The sequence below is a fragment of the Strix uralensis genome, chromosome 1, assembly GCF_047716275.1.
Source record: "Strix uralensis isolate ZFMK-TIS-50842 chromosome 1, bStrUra1, whole genome shotgun sequence".
NCBI classification, from domain to species: domain Eukaryota; kingdom Metazoa; phylum Chordata; class Aves; order Strigiformes; family Strigidae; genus Strix; species Strix uralensis.
This window is the reverse complement of record NC_133972.1, coordinates 64,391,717-64,414,217: the sequence shown is the minus strand read 5'-3', so window position 1 is coordinate 64,414,217 and position 22,501 is coordinate 64,391,717. Positions and strand designations below refer to the sequence as shown.

General features: G+C 37.8%; 1 protein-coding gene across 4 annotated transcripts in view; it reads right to left on the bottom strand.

The window, feature by feature from the left end:
• Window positions 1-22,501, bottom strand: part of PRKAG2 (protein kinase AMP-activated non-catalytic subunit gamma 2) — a 222,529-nt gene that overhangs the window by 10,427 nt on the left and 189,601 nt on the right. For all 4 annotated transcript variants that reach the window (XM_074869132.1, XM_074869142.1, XM_074869153.1 and 1 more), the window contains 5 exons: window positions 7,544-7,625; window positions 5,977-6,035; window positions 2,870-2,915; window positions 2,035-2,089; window positions 84-210 (listed from right to left, as the gene is read on the bottom strand). In XM_074869132.1, the coding sequence (XP_074725233.1) occupies window positions 84-210; window positions 2,035-2,089; window positions 2,870-2,915; window positions 5,977-6,035; window positions 7,544-7,625 (369 nt within the window). The remainder of the gene's footprint in view (window positions 1-83; window positions 211-2,034; window positions 2,090-2,869; window positions 2,916-5,976; window positions 6,036-7,543; window positions 7,626-22,501) is intronic.

The window sequence follows — 22,501 nt, the reverse complement described above, 5'->3', positions numbered from 1 at the left end:
AGTTGCTGTACTCAGACTTAAAGATCTCTACTGGGGGTAAGGGGATAAAATCAGTTAAGCAAAGCATAATTTTAAATACTTACAAAAAGCTGGAGGAACTTGAGGATTCTTTTATGGGTAAGTATATAAAGTGCATTTCCACTGACTGGATCTATAACTGGCAATCTGTGGATTTTGTTTTTGATCAATGAATATACAGCATCAAAAAGGCTGAGGAGAAAAAACATTATTTTTTTAATGAATTCTAACTGACAATGAGTAATGTCAAGTGATATATACACATCTTTAAAGACCCCTCTGAAGTACGTATGATGAGTAATTATTTGAATTATCTTTACTGTTACAGAAAACAGAAGTTAAGGGATTTGAAATTAACTGTTGCAGCTGGTAAAACACATCAACAACAATATGCTCATTAACATAAAACCAGTAAGAAAATTTGATGGGAAGGGACTTTGTGGTAGAAAGTATAGCAAAAAACTTTCTTCACAAGTGTAAATTGTTTTTCCAGTGAGTGCTGTGCTCACAGTATCCCTGCAACTCAGAATGGATGTTTGTGTTCAGAGACAAAGTGTTCTTGCACATAATGCATCTCAATCCCAAACTTCTATAACATTTTCTAGGAAAAGCATGCAATTAAACCAAAACAATTATCTAATAATTTCACTAAACTATCATTGGGGCAAAAAGCTATTCTCAGGAGATCGGAAACACTCCTCCAGACACTGCAGACTACGATTTAGCAATATTCCAACCTGTGCAAGTCTGCCCTTCTTGCAAGTAATGCCTTTTTTTTCCCCCTTGGTCCTAGTAAGACTAGCATAAAACAGCTGACCACCAATTGCCATAAGTTAATAAGTAAAACTTTGATAAATGCCTACTTACTGAAGTAGGCTTCTTCCCAAGTATACGTTCTGAGTCCATTACAGGGATGAACTATCCAATTTGATATACTTGGAGCCAAGATTCCCACCACTGCACTGTAGATTCCACTCCTGGAATAAGCATTTAACTACTCCTAAGTGCTGCAGTATGATTGTCACAGAACCCAAGTCCTTTTCTGGATCAGCTCTTAAGTTGTCTTGCTCCATCCTTTTATACATGTCATACTGCATCTTCTTTATTGCAATACTTCTCTTGCTGTACCTTGGACTAAAACCAATTATACTACTTTGTTGTCTTAACGATATTCTTTCAGCCACCTACCATTCAAAATACATTTCTTATGACTTAATTGAATTACTTACTCATTACTTAATGGCAATTCTACCAAGGATACAGCATATCATTACTTTGAGGTAATCACTGGAGTCCCCTTCACCAGTTTCCTTTGATAGGACATAAGCAATCCTGTTCCACAAACTGAAAGCAAGGATCAGAACTTTGCTCTCTCTTGTTCAGCAGCTAAGTAGTACTCAAGTTGTTAGGTGACCAACTAAAGCTTTCTCTCAAGTTACCTTTCATAAATAAGGTATAATGGCAGTTTAAAAACTATTTCTTTCAAATTCCATCAAGAAGAAAAGGACAGTCATTTATACTTTAAGGAACACAGGCCTAGTAGTAGCAGAGCAGAAAAAAAGACACATATTGTCTTTCCTTTATTTAAGAAAAATTACTTGTGTTGAAAAGTACTGTGAGTTTTCAGTTACTATGATTGCTGAGAAGACAGCTGAAAGGCTCTGTAGAGTTTGATCTTCATGAACCAAAAATGACTTGCAGGCTAGCTTGAAGGGTCATCGGGTTGCCTTTTTTGCATGTTTTTGGGCAATTAATTTTGATCCGTGTCTAGCTCATTTACCAGAACAGTTACACTAATAAAACACTGAAGTTTAACTAAAAATTCTCTTATTTGAATATCACTCACAATAAAAAAAAGCTTCCACACCTTCTTGATTATATTAAAACACAGTCCTTCATTATTGTACTCCAGTTTACAATATAAATTGTTTCTCATTATATAAAGAAGTCTTAAACTCAGTGTTGAGATGGAGATAGTTTATTTCAAGTTAAAGAGACTGAAAAGCAAAATCCTACCTTGCATCTGGGGAGATGTTCACCAAAGGTTTAAATGTTTCTTGTAAATAAAGCTCTGTGTAGAGAAAAGTAATAGACCATTACCACTTTATATGAAAACATTAGCTTTTTTATGAAAGCATTTTATGAATTCATTCATACAAAAATATGTGGAAGACAGACAGCAATATATAACAGTCGCTTTAGTTATTCTACCACTTATGCACATCTCTACATTGAAACGAAGTTTTAAAAGCAGTGCTAAACCGATTACCACCAGGGGTCACTGCAACAACAGCAAATAATTCTTTACCAGTTCCTTTTCTGGGAGGATCTGCTGCACGGGGTACTTTATTTCATGGCATATAGTCAACTTTTTACATAAAGCTTCCTTCCCACATTCAGCACTTCTGTTCATACTCAGCATGTTATACAAACTTCTAATAGCATCATGCAATTCACTCAGTCATAGCTTGCTGCTCATTTATCATTTCACTCAGTATGTTAGGGGTCATCTAGTCACTCTGTACCCTGGCTCAGATACATTTCCATTCCACATATACTTAACTCTACAGCCACACATTCTGCCTTACTCCAGTTTCTTTTTTTCTTTCTTAAAGAGCGAGATGGTACTAATCATGAACAAGTGGCGAAGTATATAGCCCAGATCACTCTAGTCCACATTCTGTTTCAGATACAAAAATAAGCAGCAAGAGTCAATGGATAAGCTCTTACTATTTCTGTTTTCATTAAAAAGTATGTGGAGACAAGCTAAGTCTATGATTAATTAAATATCCACTATACTGAAAAACATTAGAACATACTAAATTATCAACCAAGTAGTAAGTATTCTTACCCCTCCAGGTTTCTATCTTGTGCTCCTCCAATTCATAAATCTGAACCTAAAACGGGTAGATGAAAAGCTCAGCTTGAAGTATTAATTTTAAACCCAACATAATTAAGAACATAAATATCTGAATAGTTTTCTTACATTTCATTGCAGGCAATCTAACAGAGTAAGAACAGCTGAGAATAACATTTCTTGGCAATAACAAGAAGAAAGGATGCAATCCTGCTCAATGCAGAGTACCATACTGGACCTATCATTTCAGGGGACAGGAAAGATCTTCTACCTGCCCATGTTTGTAGTCTATACTCAAAGGCATCTCCTCAGTAATTCATCTCACCTTAAAACAGTCATGCCAGAGTAAACCCTCTGATGATTCCTCACACACCCAAACAAGTAAAAAGCTTACCCTGATGATCTGACTTATTAATGCTAACAGATTCATTTTACTGTTACTTGATTACAAACAAGCAAGAACACTTGGTTTAGTGTTCACTTCAGTCAGAAGAACCAACATTGTATTCCCACCCCTCCCCCAAGTTTAATATTTTACTGATGTTACATTCTTCAAATGTTTTCAGACACTGCATCTAAGCCATGCATGCTCTCAGCATTTCTCCTGTGCCAGCAATATTGCTCATCTGACCTGGGTTCAGCTGGTCCCAGGAACCAAACAAGCAAAAAAAGTTACAAAAACATTGTCAGTTTTCTGCTGGTTTAGCTTCCTTAACTGGCTCACAAAAATGACTGGCAAGTGATACAGGATAAAGGGAGTGGTAAGTCTGCATCTTTTGATGGCAGCTTATCAGATCAGCAATAACATCAAACCACTCAAGAGTCCAGTCTTTGAATTTTAAAACATACTAAAACCAAAACGAGACACGGTCACATCACCAACTTCCTGCTGTTCAGCAGCTATTTCAGAGTTCTTTGTCAAAAGACTGTATAACCTTACAGTATTCCATCTTGCTGATAGTTTTCTGAAAATTTTACAGATGCAAAAGCTACCTTTCTCTAAAGGTATCAAGCTGCAAGCCAGTCACTTGCAATAGTAACTGCACTCACTATAGCCTAGGCCAAAGGTGCTCATCATCACTTACACGGCTCTTCTCTGTCAGGTACCTCTGCAAACACTGCTGAAGCTGAAGAGTTTACAGGTGAAGGGTAGAAGTATCTGCAAAGCCTACTATCTTTGAGCTAAACAGAGGCTACACTTGGATTACTCTCTGGAATTAGCACCCTTTGAAGAGTATAAGGGAATGTTAAATTGATATAATTGGACTACTGGCTGACATAAAAGATACCTACATAAGCAAGTTAATCTTTTAGGGCACTTCACAAAAAAGGCAGTTAAGACAGTGGCGTGTGGTTCAGAAGATCTACCGAAGCGATCAGAAGAACAGGAGACTGCTTTAGATGCTGATGAGATGAGGCTAAACCTTGTTCCTGCACCATACTGTAGGGAAAAACTACCTGGATGTTCTTTATTAATCGTTTAAAGATATTATCTAGTATATGAACAGCAACATGCTTCACACTGCGTTGTGATGCATTCAGAAAGTATGACTAAAATACTTAAGAATTATATTTTCAGCATAATTTTACCTATTAAGACTAGTGCATTCCCCGATGGAACACTTTTTTTTTTTAATAGAAGACTGCAACAATCACTTAAGTCAAATGTTGTAACTTCTCAGCTATTCCTCCTTACTGCTGCCACTTTAATCACAACCTATGGAATCAGATGTTAGACAATGTAAACAGGAGTGACAACAGTCAGACCTTAGGTAAAGTTACATGGAAAAATTGGTAGTACTGAGATTGAACATCACTACAATATGGAAACCATTTAAGGAAGTTACCAGTGCACAATCACTTTTCATTTGCTTCTTCCCCCACCCTTGTAAATCTCAAGGGGAAAAAAATTTCTTTAACAAGGACAGTGCACCACACTACTGGCATCTGACAAGAATTTCACTATAAATTTTAAAAACTAACATGACCTTTGAGAAGCCTAATACATCAGATGTCTGCTTCATCCAACTGTTCTTGATTTTTAGCTAGTAAAACACAGTACATATGTTTTAATTGGTAGAGGGGGAATTGTGATTTGACAGGAACAAGAAAAGGATGTAAATGTTTGTATGAACATGAAAGCTAGAGAATTTCATCAACTGACTGCCAATGGGAATTTTAAATTACAGGTAATTGAAGTCAACAGATCTCCAACTGACTTTGCAACTCAGTCATGTAACTAAAGTATTCGCATATATTTAACTAGTTTAACTTGTTTATTCTACACCATCACTCCAAGAAGAGAGTAACCCGTTAATGCATCCAAGCCCCTGTAAGCTAGTATTCTGCTTAACTCTGCACACTCTTTCAGAATAGCTGTACCACAGTTATGAGACAAAGATGATTCTATAAACATGTGAACCACGCATAGCAACATACTTGATTTTTAAATACAATGAACTTTTTCATGTAGCTTGAAGAGATCCGCCCCAAATGCTTTTGGGTCGATATTTGCCATTTATCTAGAGCTCTGATTACTATTGAAATATGTGCTTTGAAACAACCTGACCACAAATAAATACAGCAATCAATAACCATGTATTTTCCTTCATCCTTTTTATATCACAGTTTTTAGTAAGTATGTTAAGCCAGATTCTTCACCCCAAATGTATTATTCATTAGTAGCAACACTAAGTGGTGCCTCATATCCAAATCAAAGGCTATCATTATGGTAAGCACCACACAAAACATAAATGGTAGTACTCATTACGGAAATTCCTCATGTTTATACATGTATAACTGAAGGAGAAAGATTATGCTACCTGGCCAAGCTTATAGGACCTTCATGGCTAAAGCTGGGAACTGAACCCAGGTATCCAGATACCATTCTATTACCTTGCTCACAAAGCCATCTTTTGTTTTAAAAAAACCAAACCAAAACAAAACCAAAAAACCCCCAAGCCCCTCACAGTGAGTATACCCATGACATATCTAAGCTTCCCAAGACTTTAATAATAGCAATCATCATCAATCTTTCAGTTTGATATTTCAGTCTCTACTGTACAGCAAATGATAAAAGTATAGCTTAACGTCATACTTACCATTGGAGACTTATAGTATCTATGCAGTATGTTAATGAAATCTGTAATTGTTAACATTCCTGTAACAAATGATACATAGAAAGAGTTCTTCAGATATATACTTAACATATAGAACTTCTAGCTATTTTCTCTATTTATATTCACAATATAGAATTTAATAAACATTAACTTCATTTAACATACTAGACATACTGGACTAATAACAGTGGAATTCCAAACTATGCACATTCACTTTCACATTGATACTATACTTCAGAATAAGAACACACATCTGAATGAATATTCAAAATAATAACCTATGTGCTTCTCTTCTTTCAACCTAACTCAAAGAAAACCTTGAATCCAGACTGCATCCACCCCCAAAAGCATTGAAAGAAAAGAGGGGGTTTAAAACATCTTTAAAGGTTTGAGATCTATCCTTGCCTTTCATTTGCTTTTCGAATATTATTGTTATGTACTTGCCAAGTCAGGCAGACTCTCAGACTCAAATGAAGGAACAGTATAATCCATTTTCTTGAATATTACTTATTGAAGAACTTCAATCACTTCCACAGTAATGCTCAACGTCTGTATTGAAATGTGACTTTTTTTTTTTAAGAAGAGATAGTACATCTACATTTTAACCAACACCAAACTATGTAATGTAATATTGATGATTAGTTTAGTTACCTGAAAACATTAATCTTTTTTGAGCTTTCAAGTTCTAAATTTAAGAAGATGTAATCACTCCACTGTTTACTACTCTTACATCTAAACTGAAGAAACTAAGAAATGGGGAAGGGAAAAATTAATCCAGAGATCAGCTTTACATCACTAGAGCTTAGTTACAGACAGAAAATAAAATGAAATATAAAAGACACATAGCATTCCTATGATGTATTGCATGAAAACACTGCTCCTCCCCCCTTGGATTTAAAATATTTTAACAAATGCTTTATAAGGTGTCTACCATTCATTTCCAAGAATCCTCAATCTACATGCCAGGTCACGAGAAATGCATATAGTAGTATTTGTAACTGCCACTATGTCTCCATTTTCTAACTGCAACAGAGATCTAATTTTGGAAGATTATTGTTGTGGAAATTAATTACATCACTTTTTTAAAAGCAATACATATATCTAATGTTTTTCTCACAATATGGAACATATCTGTATCATTCAACATTATTTCTGGTATTTAAAGATTTCTCAGTGCACCTTACTGAGAACATGCAGAGAAGGATGCTTGTATTGCATGTATGTTAGAACACTGCAACATTAAATTCTTTTTATAGTTCCTATTTTCAAATTTCCTTTTTGTGACCATTACATTTTTAAATACACAGTGGAATACATATATTAAAGACCAAATTTCAGAAGGTCAGGACCTAAAAGGATCATCATGATTCTCAAAGCATAGCAACACTATAAAAGCTGGCAACATCTCACTCCTCACAAGAAGGAAAAAGAAACCCTTGATGCCAGTGTATCTCTAGGCTGTTAGAAGATGGCTAGCTCCAGACCATCTTCTGCAACAGTAAAGCACCCTGAAAATTCAAGTAATCCTGAATAACATTAAACTACTTACCTACAAAACTCTGTTTTTTACTCTCCCACAGTGGAGCTGCTCTCACACCATTTGCCACCAAAGCAAAAAAGGCTTTCTTTACCTGCAAAAAGAATGAGCAACTAAACAAATCTTGGCTCTTAATTTAGCATACCAGACACCAACAGAAGGGTTTTCCCAGTTACTAGGAAAAATGCACTATAAACAGGTAGCTGATATTCAAAACAGAACAAAACCCACACACAACAAAAACCTTAAGCCTTTTGCTTCTGAAGTGGTTAAAAAGCTCAGAAAAAAAAGCTTAGCAAAACTAGATCTGTTTTTGTTTTGTTATGTGAATATTCTATGTGAAAGCCTTTGATAAAGAAGTAAGCTGATACAGCTGAAAAGGTATGCTCACTAACTTCAAATTTATTCCTGTGTAATATTATCCATGAAAGTTATACCCCTCCAAATCATGACATTGAATAAATCTGTAATGAACAAAATGATCACATGTCCAGTTCATGGATACAGCTTAACATTTGAAGATTTTGCTATATGCTAGTTAGTGTTCACTGTAGCAAGAGTTGTATAAAAAAACCAAACAAAACCCTAAACAAGTAAGCCTCATTTTCTCTCCAGCTTTTAGATGCATGATTTATATAAATTAACATTGTTTTAATTATTTTAAATATGACTAAGCTATGACTTAAAAGGACTAGCTAGCCTGTTTTGCTGCTAAAGAAATGTAGATAAAACCCTTCATTTGTTTTAATGAATTAACCCCTCCCCAATTTCTGAAACAGAGGTTATAGGGTTATAGTATCCTTCTCAAAAGAAAAGAAAAACTTCCCTGTGAACACTAGTTCTCTGAAGTGTGAAGCAATCAGGCTCTAGTGCACCTCAAAATCCTGATCTCTTGGTGATGCTTGAGCATGTTATTGTTCCTGTCCTGTCCACACCCCTAAATGGTCTTCACATAGAAAACACAACACAAAAGTGATGGCTCTTGTCCAGGTCTTGACCTAGCACAAAACTAGGACATAGCCAATCTGTATCTCTACATCCATGAAACTGGTCCTCAGTCCAAATAACACAGAAGTAGGAATTGTAATTGCTTGACAATTGCAATCTGAACAGACCATGATCACACAGAGGCATCTTAAGTGTCTACTTTGAATTGTGTGCCAAGGGGCTCCTCTGCACAACAAATTCAGGAATAAAAGGGCTTTACAGTCAACGGCATCAGCATTCAAAATAGTAGGGGCAAAACGTAGGTAGGAAAAAAAAAAGCAAGCCTGCCATTGTTAGCTGCAACCTTCTTGGAAAAGTTTGCAAAGCCATCCTTATGACAGCTAGTGTCAAATGATGTTTGACAGAATCTCCACTTAGACTCTACTTAGTTATAATGTAGCAGTTTCAATTTCTAAAAGTTAGTAAGTCTTCTACTCCACACCAGAACACAGCACCCCTGTCTACATAAGTAATTTGCAGTGAATGTTTCAAATACATGGTGTTATCTTACTGTACATGAACTCCAATCTTACTTCTGAAAGCAATCCATATTTCTTGCTACATCTACGCAGCCCAACTGCTTTCTCTCTGACCATGAGAAGCAAATCTATCCTCCTGACCTCAACAGATAACAGTTTTCAAAGCTGCCTCCTGACTTTACAGATGTTCTGCCATATCATCAGCGAACAGAAATAATGATCTGCTTAACAACCATCACCCTTAAACTGCATTGAAACTGTAGAAGCCATATAGGGAAAAAAAATACCCAGGACCACAGATAAGACCCTAAAATACACACCATGTAGTATTTAATCTAGTAGCAAATGGTTAAATAGAAAGGTCCCAGAGGTATTCAGCCACCTCACTAACACATGGAGTCGGGTAAAACAAACATTACCAAATCCACCACAGGAGCATACTAACTCATAAATATGACTGAAACCACAAAGACTCTCCAGGCAGACACATGAAGTGCTCCCACATAACAGTATCACACTTACAGTTAACGCAGCAAAAATCTAACAGCAGTGAGCTATCTGGGGAGCAGATAAGACAGAAGTTGAGTTCACACAGACTAACTCCACCTTCAGGCAAAATAAGGTCTAACCATTCTTCATCAAAAAAAGAGGGAAGTGCACTTAAACTGCCTAAAACTGAGAGCCTTCAGCTTTGATATCTTTCCATAATAGCAGCTACCACACCAGTTAACGGTCACTGTCAACTTATGTCTCAAGTCTTCCACAGAAAAAGATGTTCAAGCTGTACCAAAGCAAGAAGGTAACAGCTAATCTATTAGAGCTAGAGGGAAAACAGCTTTCTTCCAGGTAGCAATGATGCGACAAAACTGAAGCAAGTTTACAAACTCTGTAATTGATGACCTGGAAAAGCATGCCCACAGCAGAAAAGATGTGAGGAACCAACTATAGGACTTCAGGCAACCTCCAAATTCTTGGTACGACTTCTTTCTCAGACACAGTCGCAGCAAACAGCACCTAGCACAATGGTGGGCGAGATGGTAAAACTGAGGTATTATTTTGGATTCAGAAACTGTACTTCAAGAAAGACAGTTCCAAATATATACTAGGCAAGAAGCTGAGTTTGCAGACAATCCAGAAGGAAGTTTCCTCAAACAATCAGTTCTTGCCCTGATTCTGTTTGATCTAGTTGCAAGTTATTTGTCTCCAAGAACCTCCAGTTAGATGCCATCTTGTCTAGCTTTAAAAGACAGATTTTGGAAGAACTGAGGGCTGCTGAACAGATACAGCTACTGAGATAGATCAGACTTAAATCCTTCATAAAAGACCATGAGTTCAGCTTGGGTATTAGGATATTAAACATTTGATGTAATAAATCACCAAAATTTAGTGAATAAATACTTAAAACTCATCCCTCTGGGCTGTCTTCCTAGACCACAGCGTAAGTGACATTCCTATTGTTTTCTTCAGTTTTATAGTAGGAAGTGTTATACAGTTACTTTTTAAATAAAATAAAAATGCCAACAGTTATTAATGTTAATACTTGTCCCTTATTTAAGTAAGGTAATTACAAAGCAGAAAAAAACTCTTAATTCTTATTTGCTAAAACTGCTTGTAAGCACAAACATACACTCATCCACTCACACTTTAGTTTCTGTGGTTTACCAATTTCAGTTGCCCAGAGTACTACTTGGTGGCCAGCCAAAGCACTGGGGTGTGGAGCTGGGCTTCCATCCAGGACATTTAAATGTTTCATTGATGTTCATGCAGAAAATACCCACAAGGACCTTCCTTTCAGATTATATATAGCTTGTAGCCTTTGAAGATCTCTACCATGTCCCATCTTTGGGCCTCCAACAGTGTTGCTCTTTCTCTGATCTTGAGTGCTGGACTGGCCTGACCTTCACAAAACCATTGTTTGTCAGCCAGATCTCACAGATTGCTGCTGTTCAACATCATGTACAAACATTATTTAAACAAAGCACTTTTGTTCTTATTAACCATGTAGTGGTCCTAACATACACAGTGAACCATTAAAAATGGGATTTATCTGCCCAAATTTAGAAGTTGTTCTGACATATATGCTGACCTTGCACATCCACCACATCTCTTCATAGCCAACTGGAGGAAACAGTCATTTCTATGGCATGACTCACCAGCCTTAGATGGGGATTAAGTTGTATACCACAGATGCCCTTTCCTCCCTCACTGACTGTAAGATGTCTAGACATTTACAATTGGATGAGGAATCCCACTTTATGTGACTACTTGTCTTCTCCAACATTCTGCCTCCTAAGTAGAAGGGTCATATTATAGCAAAGGAACACAGCAACTGAAGTCCTACCATGTATTGTAGACCACCTCAACGATAGGTGCTATTACACTACAGAGAGAACAGCAACAAGCTTTTCTTACTACAGGGACTCATTACACTGACTGTGAATATGCTGAATAAAAGAACAAATTTAGGTTAGACAGGACTTGTGGAGATCATCGCTTCTGCAGACCATTCAAGTCTTAAGGAGGACATTACCAAGAAAGATGGAGTTAGACCCATACATAGGAAGTTCTGTTTTTCAGGTAGTAGAATATTTGGAAAAGCTTGTCTCTTTTACAGTTAGTGAGCTCCAAAATAGCTTGATTACCAGGCAGTGACACCAAAACCAGTGGTAGCAGACAGAAAATTTGACCAGACTACAGAAAATGTTTTTCTTCAGTGACAGGAAATACTGAAAGGGACACTCCTCATTATGATATACCAGACCAGTAATCTGACAAGCCCTTGCAGAAATGCTCTCTCAAGTAAACACCTGTGAATGAGGGAAGCATCTGAAAGGAAAACTGAGGATGAAGCTTGTTTCCAAAAATTCAGCGTGTGTGCGCACACTTCTATCTTGTTTTACCTAACACTGTTATGAAAACTGCAACTACATGCATAAGTGACCAGTGGGTTTCAAACCTGTCTTCCAGGACTGTCCCATAAAATAAGAAGGGTGACTGCTGCTGTTACCATCACTTGTTTCATTTGCCTTGCAAAAAGGTTCTTGCCCTTGACAAGATGTTGAGGGAGAAAAGCCATCACAGTTCCTGGTGCTAAAGGGTCAGTGCTGAGTAGAATGCTACTGTGCTGAAAGATACACAACTCAGCACCATTGTCTCAATGCCAAATTTAACTTGGAAAAGCTGCAAGGTAACAGAAGTAAGAAACATAGCTATAGAACACCTTCAGGTATGCTAGTAGCAAGCAAGAGGATGATGCAAAAGACTAGTAGCGTGGACAGTGTTAAAAAGATCTGCCAGAACTTCTGTGGTACTGCTGCCATGCAAGGGCAAGATGATAAATGTGTACCTCTCGAGTCATCTTCCACTATATAAACCAACACCAGGGCATTAGCTTTACCTGCCTGAAAAGCCCCCAACGTAACCCCAAGAAATGTCTACTTTATCAAATCAGAATAGAAAGGAAGCAGATCTTTGTTATAGTTTTTGGCACAGAGGTCCCATAAAAGCAGTATCACACCCAGTTGACCCTTGACGCTTTTATCACGTCTGATTTCTGATGGATGGATGCTCAAAGGTGAGCTAGAACATTCATTGTCATTTTCACTGGATAAGTTGACAAATTCCCAGTCTTGTCTCATGATGATTTTTAAGGGCTATAAAACTTAGAGGGAACTCAGAAAATTCACATGTGGACCAAAGTATTATAACCAAATCTCTCAGGCAATCATTGAGAAACAATAACTCTTTCTAGCATAACTACAAAGTTTGATATGTAGCTGAAAAGGTTGCAAGAGGAAGACATGCAGTCTTAGCAAATTAGGTAAGAACAGCTGAAGAAGTACTGGAGAAGGTTAAACTCACATACTCATACACTCACATGCTCTGAGTATGAAACAGCAAAGCATGGAGTGCCTTCTCAATGGGTCCCTTGTAAAGGGGAAAGTTTTCCATTTTCAAGGGATAACAGCGTATGTATTTTCACAATATGAGCAAATATGACAAAGTCACTCTAGAATACAGTCTTTGTTCTCACTGTTAAGAGTAAGAAGGCACCAAAGAAGTTACCCCAAGACTTCTCTCAGAGGCTAAACACTTGCATTTCAATAGTTCTTGCCAAGTAAGAAGACCAAGAGTAGTACAACCGGTCTTCGTTGGAACAGGAAAACTACCAGGCCTCTGCTTGACCTTTGTACTACATAAAAACTGGACAACCTACACTTTACTGAATGTGTTTATGAGCTGACTGACTCTCAAATGCTTTTGATGTGAAAATGGGAGGAATGGGGCAACAGTTTCTAGCCCAACATAAACAGGACTATATTTCTTTAAGTAGCATGGCAAGTTCTCTGGCTGTCCAGACAAAAACAAAACCAAACAAACAAAAAAAAAGAAGAGTCCCAAACTACTGCATGCTAAGGAAAAGCAAGCCTGATGACCTAGCTGCAGTAAGTCAGGTTTATAACATCTCCTCCCTGCTACTCCCTCACATCACTGGGATTTCAGGTGGTGCTTCTTCTGTATCCGAGGCTGTAAGGCAGATCTCACGCAAGAAAGTCATCGCTGGTTTTGTGTACTTGTTTGACAATGCAGCTAGTGAAGAGGCAAAACCAGGTAACTAACTACTTGAGTCATACTAACACAGTGTCAAATAGGGTGCAAGCCCACTCTCAGGTCTAGCAAGTTATAATCTTCTTATCTGAAAAATATTCTTCAGCGATGACTGGAGGTGCTCACATTGTCTTTTTTCCCCCTTTATTCACTCTCCACTTCTACTGAAAGGCTTCAGATCCCAGGTAATGCATTACAGTCCACTGGAGAATGTTAATCACCCAATTTTCACCTGAACATTGGCTTGTGATACAGCATTTGGGAACATAGAGAAAACACAATACTAAGTTGAAAATACAACTTTGCCACAGAAAGCTCTTTGGGCAACCCTCTTCTTCCACACTGTTAGCATCACCTTCAAAGGATTTATTTCTATGGCCTGAAAATCTCTGTAAACTAAATTGGAATCAAGGACTCCAGCATTCATCCTCAGGTCCCATGACCATCACTTTGATAACACAAAAGCAGTCAAGCTACATATTCTCAAATATGTCACGCACTTCTGCTTTGAAGCAATTTACACCCAGATAACAATGACATTAAAACACCTTCAGCTGAGGAAAAGGTAATTTTTCCTAAATGCAAGATCTGAAGCCAAGAGATTTCAAGGAGGTAGACCAATTTTCCAGAGAATCTCTACATCAGCTTTCCAAATGGTCAAGAGGAAACTGAAAAACACATCTCTAACTTGTTATCTGGGGATGACACCTAGTATGAGGAAATAGTTAGAAGTTCTCACAGAAATTGCTCTCTTTTTTTACAGGATCATTTCTCAAAAAGTGGTTAACAAAACATTGGGAAGGACAGTAAGCATTAACTTGCAATTCCCTTTTTTTTTTTCCCCTCTTCAAATAAAGCTGTAATGTCCAACCCAGACATCTTTCTAAGTTACAGAAAACTACAGACCTGTAAAGAAGGTATTTTGAAAAGTTCAAAACCTCTTTTATAGTACATATATGTATAGTTCAGTGTTTTTATAAATTGGCTTGTCTGGAGAGACTAAACCAGTATGCAAGACTACCACTATCTATCTCAGCGTGATGACTGTTGCATTCAAATTTATTTTCCAATTATCTTCTTCTTTGGTCTATGAATTTGGTAGAAGCGTTTCCTCCTTGAAGGACTACACCTTTAAAAAAAGGCTACTTAAGTACTTAACAATAAAGACTTTTGCCTAGAGCAAGGGCCAAGCAGGTCTTGAAGAGAAGAATTTCCTCCTTTACCTCATCACACCCTCAAGTAAAGTAGAGAAAAAATTGGACAAACCTGTTATTAACTGAGAGGCTACATTTGCTGTAACATCTGAAAAGCCCCAACCAACAAACATCCACACGCAGCTCCTCTAGCTCATGTTGAATTTTGGAAAGATTATATGAAACCAGATCAAAATTCAGTTCTCTATTCACAGGTGATGGAAAGGGAACACTCCTGGTACATGATGTACTACTAATGGCCATAGAGTGCTTAGTAAAATTTAAGAGCTGATGAAGTAATACCATTCAGACCCAAGGCAAACCCCATAAATAATAGGTAGCGTCTTATCCTCAAATTGAAGTATGTAGGCACATGTTCTAGATTTCTCCCCAGAAAGCAGCTACTATGTCCATATGCAGAAGTCCTCCCCACACCACACCCACATGAAAAGGTCCCAATCCAACTGAAGACACCAAACTGAGACTTCAACTGATACTCTATGTCAATATGCCCATATTGTAGCTGGCAGTTAAGGGCTCTCCTCTCCCTCTAACACCACATGTGCTGATTTAATCAGGACCTCTTCTATATAGCCACTGGTCCATAATGAGTCAACTCTGTTATTCCATCTCAGTATGGTACTCAGCTGATACTTACTTCCACCTGCTGTTTGAGGGGAGCCTAAGCATTCTAGTAAAAAAACCAAAACAAAACAAAAAAAACCAACCACAAAACAAAAAAACCCCAACACAGCACAGCTCTGTTTTCTGGAGAAAAACAAACAAACCACTTCAAGCCAGAATTTCTGCTGCTAGATTTCATGCCACAATGGGATAAGACATTAGCCTCATAGGCAGAGCCACTGGGAAGGGTATAGAAATTCTTTCACAGATTAAGATCTTACCAGAAAAAGTGGCGGGGCAGGGAAGGCAAGAAGAATGATGCATGACTTTCACTCAGCCAAGCACAAACACCTTACTTACACCCTGTGTAGATGAAGAAATTTCTGATTAATTGGTACAATGAATTCACATTATCTTCCTCCAAGATCCAGGAATGAATGTTTCCTATTGGTTTTGAGACCTGCCGGAATTAAGCGCTTATGCTTGTTGTATACAAGCAACAGCAGCAGCTCTGCAAAAACACAAGAGTCTTCCCGTATTATGCTACTGATTCCAGCCTGATCTCAATGAAAGGAGCTTTTTATGGGGCCTGCTCAACTGTCTCAGTCCACATGCCAGTTAGAAGGTAAATTACATTATTCTTTTAGAGTTGTGTGAGATGGGTAAGCAAGGAAGGGTGTTCACACCCCTCAGAAATGCAGAGAGTACAGTAGTTTTAAGATTTAGCAACTGTGACAAGGAAAAACCTCAAAGCCAATTAAGGAACGGACAGTCCTTCTGTAAGGCTGTGAGAACTCTGCTGTGACAGCAGACTCAGAGTCTGCTCTGAGTTTCTGGAAGCAAAATTTTCTAGAGCATTCTTCCTGGAAGGCTCATCTATCTCATTACCTTGGAGAGAGGCAACACCCCAGTCAAGAATGACCTGGAGGGAACAAGAATAATAAATCCATTTACTGAATAGTCAGCACAAGGAAGAAAAATACGAATCCTCTTCCACTCTTCTAATGTGGAATCCATTGCATGCTCCGCAGAAGTTAGAAGTTATATTTACTTTCAGCTTGTTAAACCACTAAAGAAGTTTCCAGAAGATTATTCCAAATATTTTTCTAGTTCTGTGGTAGAAAATTAAGTATTTGAGCTCCTACTAGTGTGTGACAGTTACTGACAAAAGCCTACATTAGTGATAACATCTGGTCCATTACCAACTTAAGATAATTTCTTTAAACAGAAAGGTTAAATAGTCTAACCCTTAAGTCATGCAATTGTTTAAGATTTCTTCAGGATATAAGAGGAAAGAGTCTTTAGGATTCTGAAAGCTTATTTTGATGACTGTTTCCACATAAACATGATTTTTATTAGTTTATGAAGTAGTGCTGGACAAGTACTTTAAAAACAGCTTCAAGGTCATGGTGAGCAAAAGCTACATATGTTTTAGTATTAAAACATAAATTTATTTTTAACAGGTAAGAATATCATTTAGCCAAAGGTTAGACAGAGCTTTTCACCTCACATGAGCTTATACAAACTTCACAAGACACAGCCACTACACTTGCTAACATACTATTCTTGGGACTGCAGATTGCTGCTTGATACGGAGTGGGGAGTCCCTGTCTTATACTTACCTTTTACATTCCTCTTGGAAGGTCAATTGCTCTGTGCTACAAAATAAGCTAATTCTTCTCATCTTTATGTAGGCTGGGCAAAGTCAAAACAAATTAATAAATTTGTTTAAAGGTCAGAAAAAAATCTGACCTTAAGTAAGATATAGAGTTGAGCTTCAGAGACTGCTATAAACTAGGTTAGAGCCATTTCCTTTAAAAATTTACAAATAGAGTTCAGGATGGGAGGGAAAATGAACTGGTCTCTAAAGAAAACATCACAAAGTCAAACTATACAGTAACAAGGAAAAAAGTAAAATTACATTAGTAGATTGTTAGACAGACAGAAATAATCCGACTGATAGAATGTGAACAAAGCCCTATATTTTGTTGACATTTGAATTTAATACAGGGATTACTAAAATTCCTATTTTCCTTCAAAGTACTAATATCAGTTTCAAAGGAAAAGATTGGATTGCTCTGTCACTGTATGTACCTGATATGTTAAAAAAACAACAAACTGAAAGTCGAGACAGATCTGAATGTCACTTACTTCCCCAGACCATTACTACATTAAGTGCATTAACACTTGTAGAGTACTCAAATACTGTGCTAAAGACACAAGCTGGTAACGAGCAAATCTGCATTCAGTTCAGTGTTTTCCTGGAGTCTATTATAAAGATAATGCAGATCCATTTACTAAATAATTAGAATGAAGTAGTGAATGCTCATTCACAGAGTAGCCCTTCAGGGGACAAACCTCCTAACCCCCTCAAAGGGGCTGTGAAGTGCTTGTTCTCCTATTGCTTGCATCTTGGGAGATGTGCAAGGGATTAGAAAGACAGCTGATCCACTGGGAGCTGCACACTGTTGCAACTTGCCTAGTCTCCCCACCATCCGCAAAGTCAAACTTCACAGGATAGCTCATAACATCTAATTGTCTCTTGACTCCCTTCCTGGTCAGATCAGACTTTAAAAGGTCTCTTTAATGTGCGTCAAGCAAAGATAGTATCTTCTCTTGGAAAAGCGAAAGGCTGAAGCTTGTCACGAAAAAGGAGTATTCATGGGTCACAGGCAGGGGAAAGCCACAGCACTGAAGGAGAGTGCAGTATGATTTTATAAATATTTATGAGGAGCAAATACTTACAGGCTAACATCTGTATTAGTAAATGAGAAGGGTGAAAGAACACTTCACTGTCAGTTTAAATGAAGAGAACTGTGCCAGTTAGCACTCTCACAGACAGTATCTGCCACTTCTCAGCGTTCAGTACAGGCTAAGGACCATTTCAGGTAGGCAGACTAGATGCAGGCACTCCGTTTCAGGGGAAATATAAGCTAAGCTATACTAAGGCAAACTGAGCCGTGCCAGTTGGCCTCAGGCAGGTAAACAGACCTTGGCTCAGTACATTTTATTTATTTAGTATAGACATTGCTCATATCTGGGCCAAATGGCACATTCTCCAGCTGAAGCACAGCACAGTTCTCCCTTACCATATGATCCGATGCCTAACAGAAATGCATGAGTTATACCACTGCTTTCACAATAGCCAAATGTAAGTACCAGCTGCACAGGTTTATTCTTGACATGCAAGATTAGACTGGTGTGCTAGCACTAGAAGCATCAAGATGTTAGGTAGCTGCTGGAATCGAGAGGCCCCCATGCCCTCTGACTGACAAATAAGCAGGACTGAAGAGACCGTCAGCCCATTCCTACTCCTTTTTAGCTACTATTTCTGCTATCTAAGGCCTTCTTACTGTTTCCAATGTAATGGCACCTCACCATCTCCTCCGTTATTCAGAGTTAAAACAAGATTCCTTACAAATCTTTACACTAAATCCCTCAAAGACATTGAGGCTAAACATTTACTTTCATGAATAGATGTTTCTTCAGCAGTATGACTTGTGCCACAATATGTAGGTTAACATCTCCAGCTTTCCCACCGCTAACAACAGTTTTAGAATACTTTCCACAGTATCTCATGAATAATTTTCCAGGACAGAAGCACGTGATGTGTGCTGTGATTGCTGACCAGTAGAGGGAGATGGGATACTATAGTGAAAATCCAACGGCAGAATCTTTCAAAGGATCCCATTAGAACACAACGCAGATACATTTTTAGTTCTCCTTCCAGTAATTGCTACTAGCTTATACTAAAGGATGCAAAAAGTGAGCTCTTGTATATTCTGTTTTAGCTCTAGCATTATTAAAAGCCTGGATTCAAGTCTTTGGAAAACTCTTTCAAGGCACCAGGCACGGGTTTTTTTTAGTTTTGTTTTGTTTTTTTAAGAACTAGCAGAAACACTGCTGTAAGTAGGAGTGAAACAGATCCAGAAAAGACAAATATCATAGACACTGAATGTTTCAGAAAGCTGCATGCTAGGTTTTCAAAGGAAGAACTCATACAAAGTCCTGAAGTACTGGAAAATAAGTGATTTATATATTAAAAATTAAAACATAAAAAAATTTTAGAAGTTTTTGTTTGACTACCCTTATTAGGTACATTCTCCACCATGTACTTATTCAGCTGTTTAAAAAAAGCTATTCTATTTTTATATTCCAGACACACATATGTGCTCCAGCTACACTGATCAAGCTGAAGAAATACAATGTGTTTTGAAGGTACATAAGGTATAACATTAATACAAGGTGCTAGGTAAAGAACTACAAATGGAAATAGTGTAGAGAAGTTTTTGGAAGACTTACTAGCAGTGTAGCCCAGGATGAACATTCAGATCAACCTGTTTAATGTTTTCTTAAATAACCCTGTAATTCACTGGTTTTGTAAAACCTGTGAAGTTGGAAGACAGTGCCAACGCTGGAAGAGGACTACTGTTTTACGATAATTTTATGACTGTATGAATTAAAGAGCAACGCAACTGGGATTAAATGTAATGGTGCAAAGTCCAAAAAACACAGTTTGGAGAAAAAAAAAACCTCCTCACCAGTAATTCAGGTTCAAAATATGGTCCACATTTGTCATATATTAGAGTCTGAATGAATAACTACAGACACCCCTTCTACCACCACTGCTTTCAAATACCTGGAAAAGTACACTGAGAATATGACCCCATGATCATAGACCAAGGCATGCCTTGTTCTTCTTCAATTATAATCCACAACCATCATTATGGATCCCAAATAAGACAGGGATTTTGGTGGAGTGTTAGTGAAAGTTTTTCCATCACCATTAAGTTACCTGGCAATTCCTTTATGGTGAAAATTCACAAGGTTCATTCACCCACACTCTGCTTCTCCAAGTATTACTTCACACTGGTTCACCAACTGGAGATGAAACTCTTAACTTCTTTATGTTAATAGCATTATCGCAACACAGTTCCAGCAATGAAAACTGGTATCTGGCATGATTTTCTGTAATTCATCAAGAGATCTGGGGAATCCAAAAGGAATGGGTGACCTGTCCCAATGGCCCCAAGATTAACTGGTTCATGGAATAAAGAAAATTCATCTTTCCAACTGCAGCAGTGACCAAGCTCAAGCCTTTGACCCAGGTGACCACTGACAGCTGAGAGAACTCAACAGGTTATAGGTCATGCCAACAAGCTGCAGGTTCTAATTCCCAACATATTATGTCATAGTACGAAAATAAATGTCCCCTGGAATTAAAAGGAAGCTAAAAGTCTTTGAGAAGGGCTGAAAGAGCATCAGTGAAGACTACCATCCCAAATTTGATCTTTAGTCCAAAGTTGACAGTCATTCTCTCTTATGGGCAGAAGAAAGGAAAAGCTGCAGAACTTCTTCCCCTCTGAGATGGTGAAAAAGTCACCACAATCAACCTCCCAAAGAAGCAAGCTTCTGAGAGAGAGAAAGAAATCTCTGAAAAGGAATGCGGCAAACAGTATTCATTAGTATTATATCTAAGCTACTCTTCATTAGAGCTTACAGTGCTTGCACAGAGTCCATGCGACTGGTGAAATGCAAGAACAGATGCAGTTGAAAGACTACATCAAAACAGTCAAGAAATGGAATATACAAAGAAAATCAACAATGTGAACATTTAAACTCTGTAGGACTGATGTCTGTGTGCTTGAAAACTCTTCCTCTAAGACTACATGTGACTTTTTTCCATCATCACAATCGGGTGTCTTCTCACTACAAAATCCAGTGTCCAGTAAAGCACATGGAACAACCCTAGGGAAGTGAAAGTGACTGTTCCATTGATAACAAGGTGCTTAAGGATAAAAAGTTTCCAGTAGAAGCCTGGCTTTCTGGGTATAGGAGGAAATAATCTGACATGAGACACTGGCGACCAACTGTTACGTTCAGTGCTGCCTTCTTGGCTACCAGATCAGTTAGCAGCAGGAGGTCCTCTGGCACACCAGAAATCTTAAACCATAGCCCTGCACAAATTTTAACATAATACTAGTACTGGATAGGATACTTACCTTTAAGGACTCCAGCCAAGGTATCAGAAGCAACACAGGGAAGCTTTAGTGTGCTCAGAGTCTAGAGTCAAGAGATGAAGGAAACTCCCTCACTAGTGAGATGCCTAGATAATTGGAAAAGTCAGTGCTGATGCTTTTTTTTTTTTTTTTGGTACTGAGCAGTACTGAAGTTCCAGTGCTTTTATTCATGCTGCAGAACTCAAGAAGGATGCTGTTGGTCATAGTACAAACAGACTAAATATGTGTGCAGTGCTCTTGATCCACTCCTTTGCTTTGCCTTGTTGCGCAGTGTACGCTTTCCACCTTTTACATCATAGCACTCAATCTAGCATTATATATGATTATCTGATACGCAAGATGGTTCTGTGAACATTTTGGGAATAAGTATCTATTACATGGTTGCCTCTGACTGGAAAGCTGAAGTCTAATTGAGCAGTACATTCCAGACCAAAATTACTTAATGGGTTTAGTTAACCCAGAATAAGAGCATCTTTAAAAGAAAAAACATATCGAAACAAAAAAAACCCAAAGCAAGCCAAAAAACACCAATTGCAAAATCCAGGAAACAAAAAGAAAGCCACAGCTTTCTACCACACTGCAGAACAGACTAGTCTGTTTCTATAACAGGCAGCTAATGCCTTCTTTTGGCAAACAAACTCTTCAGACAGAGCCAAGAGCCTAGCAGATGATTTACTGATTAAAAGCAAAATAAGAACCCGAAAATAAAAATTTTCTGGAGAATGTAGTAATTTGCATAATTAAGCCATCCATTTTAGTCCTAAATTGTCTTACTAATATAGTGGGAACAGGCTCAAAACACCTGGATACTCTTTAGCTATTGCACAGGGATCTTTACATAAAATGTCTTTATGTAAATTCTAATAGCCATGAAGAAGCCAATAGAAGTTTGGGCTCATCTGAAAGTTTTTTAGATAGCGATTGCAACTGCAAAACAAATTATATCCATTCTTTCCATTCTGCTAGGAAGTCCTCTTCCAGCACCTCCTCTAGTATAACATGAAAGATACAGTTGAAACAATATGGTTTTGTACAGTCAAAGCAAAACATTATGGGATA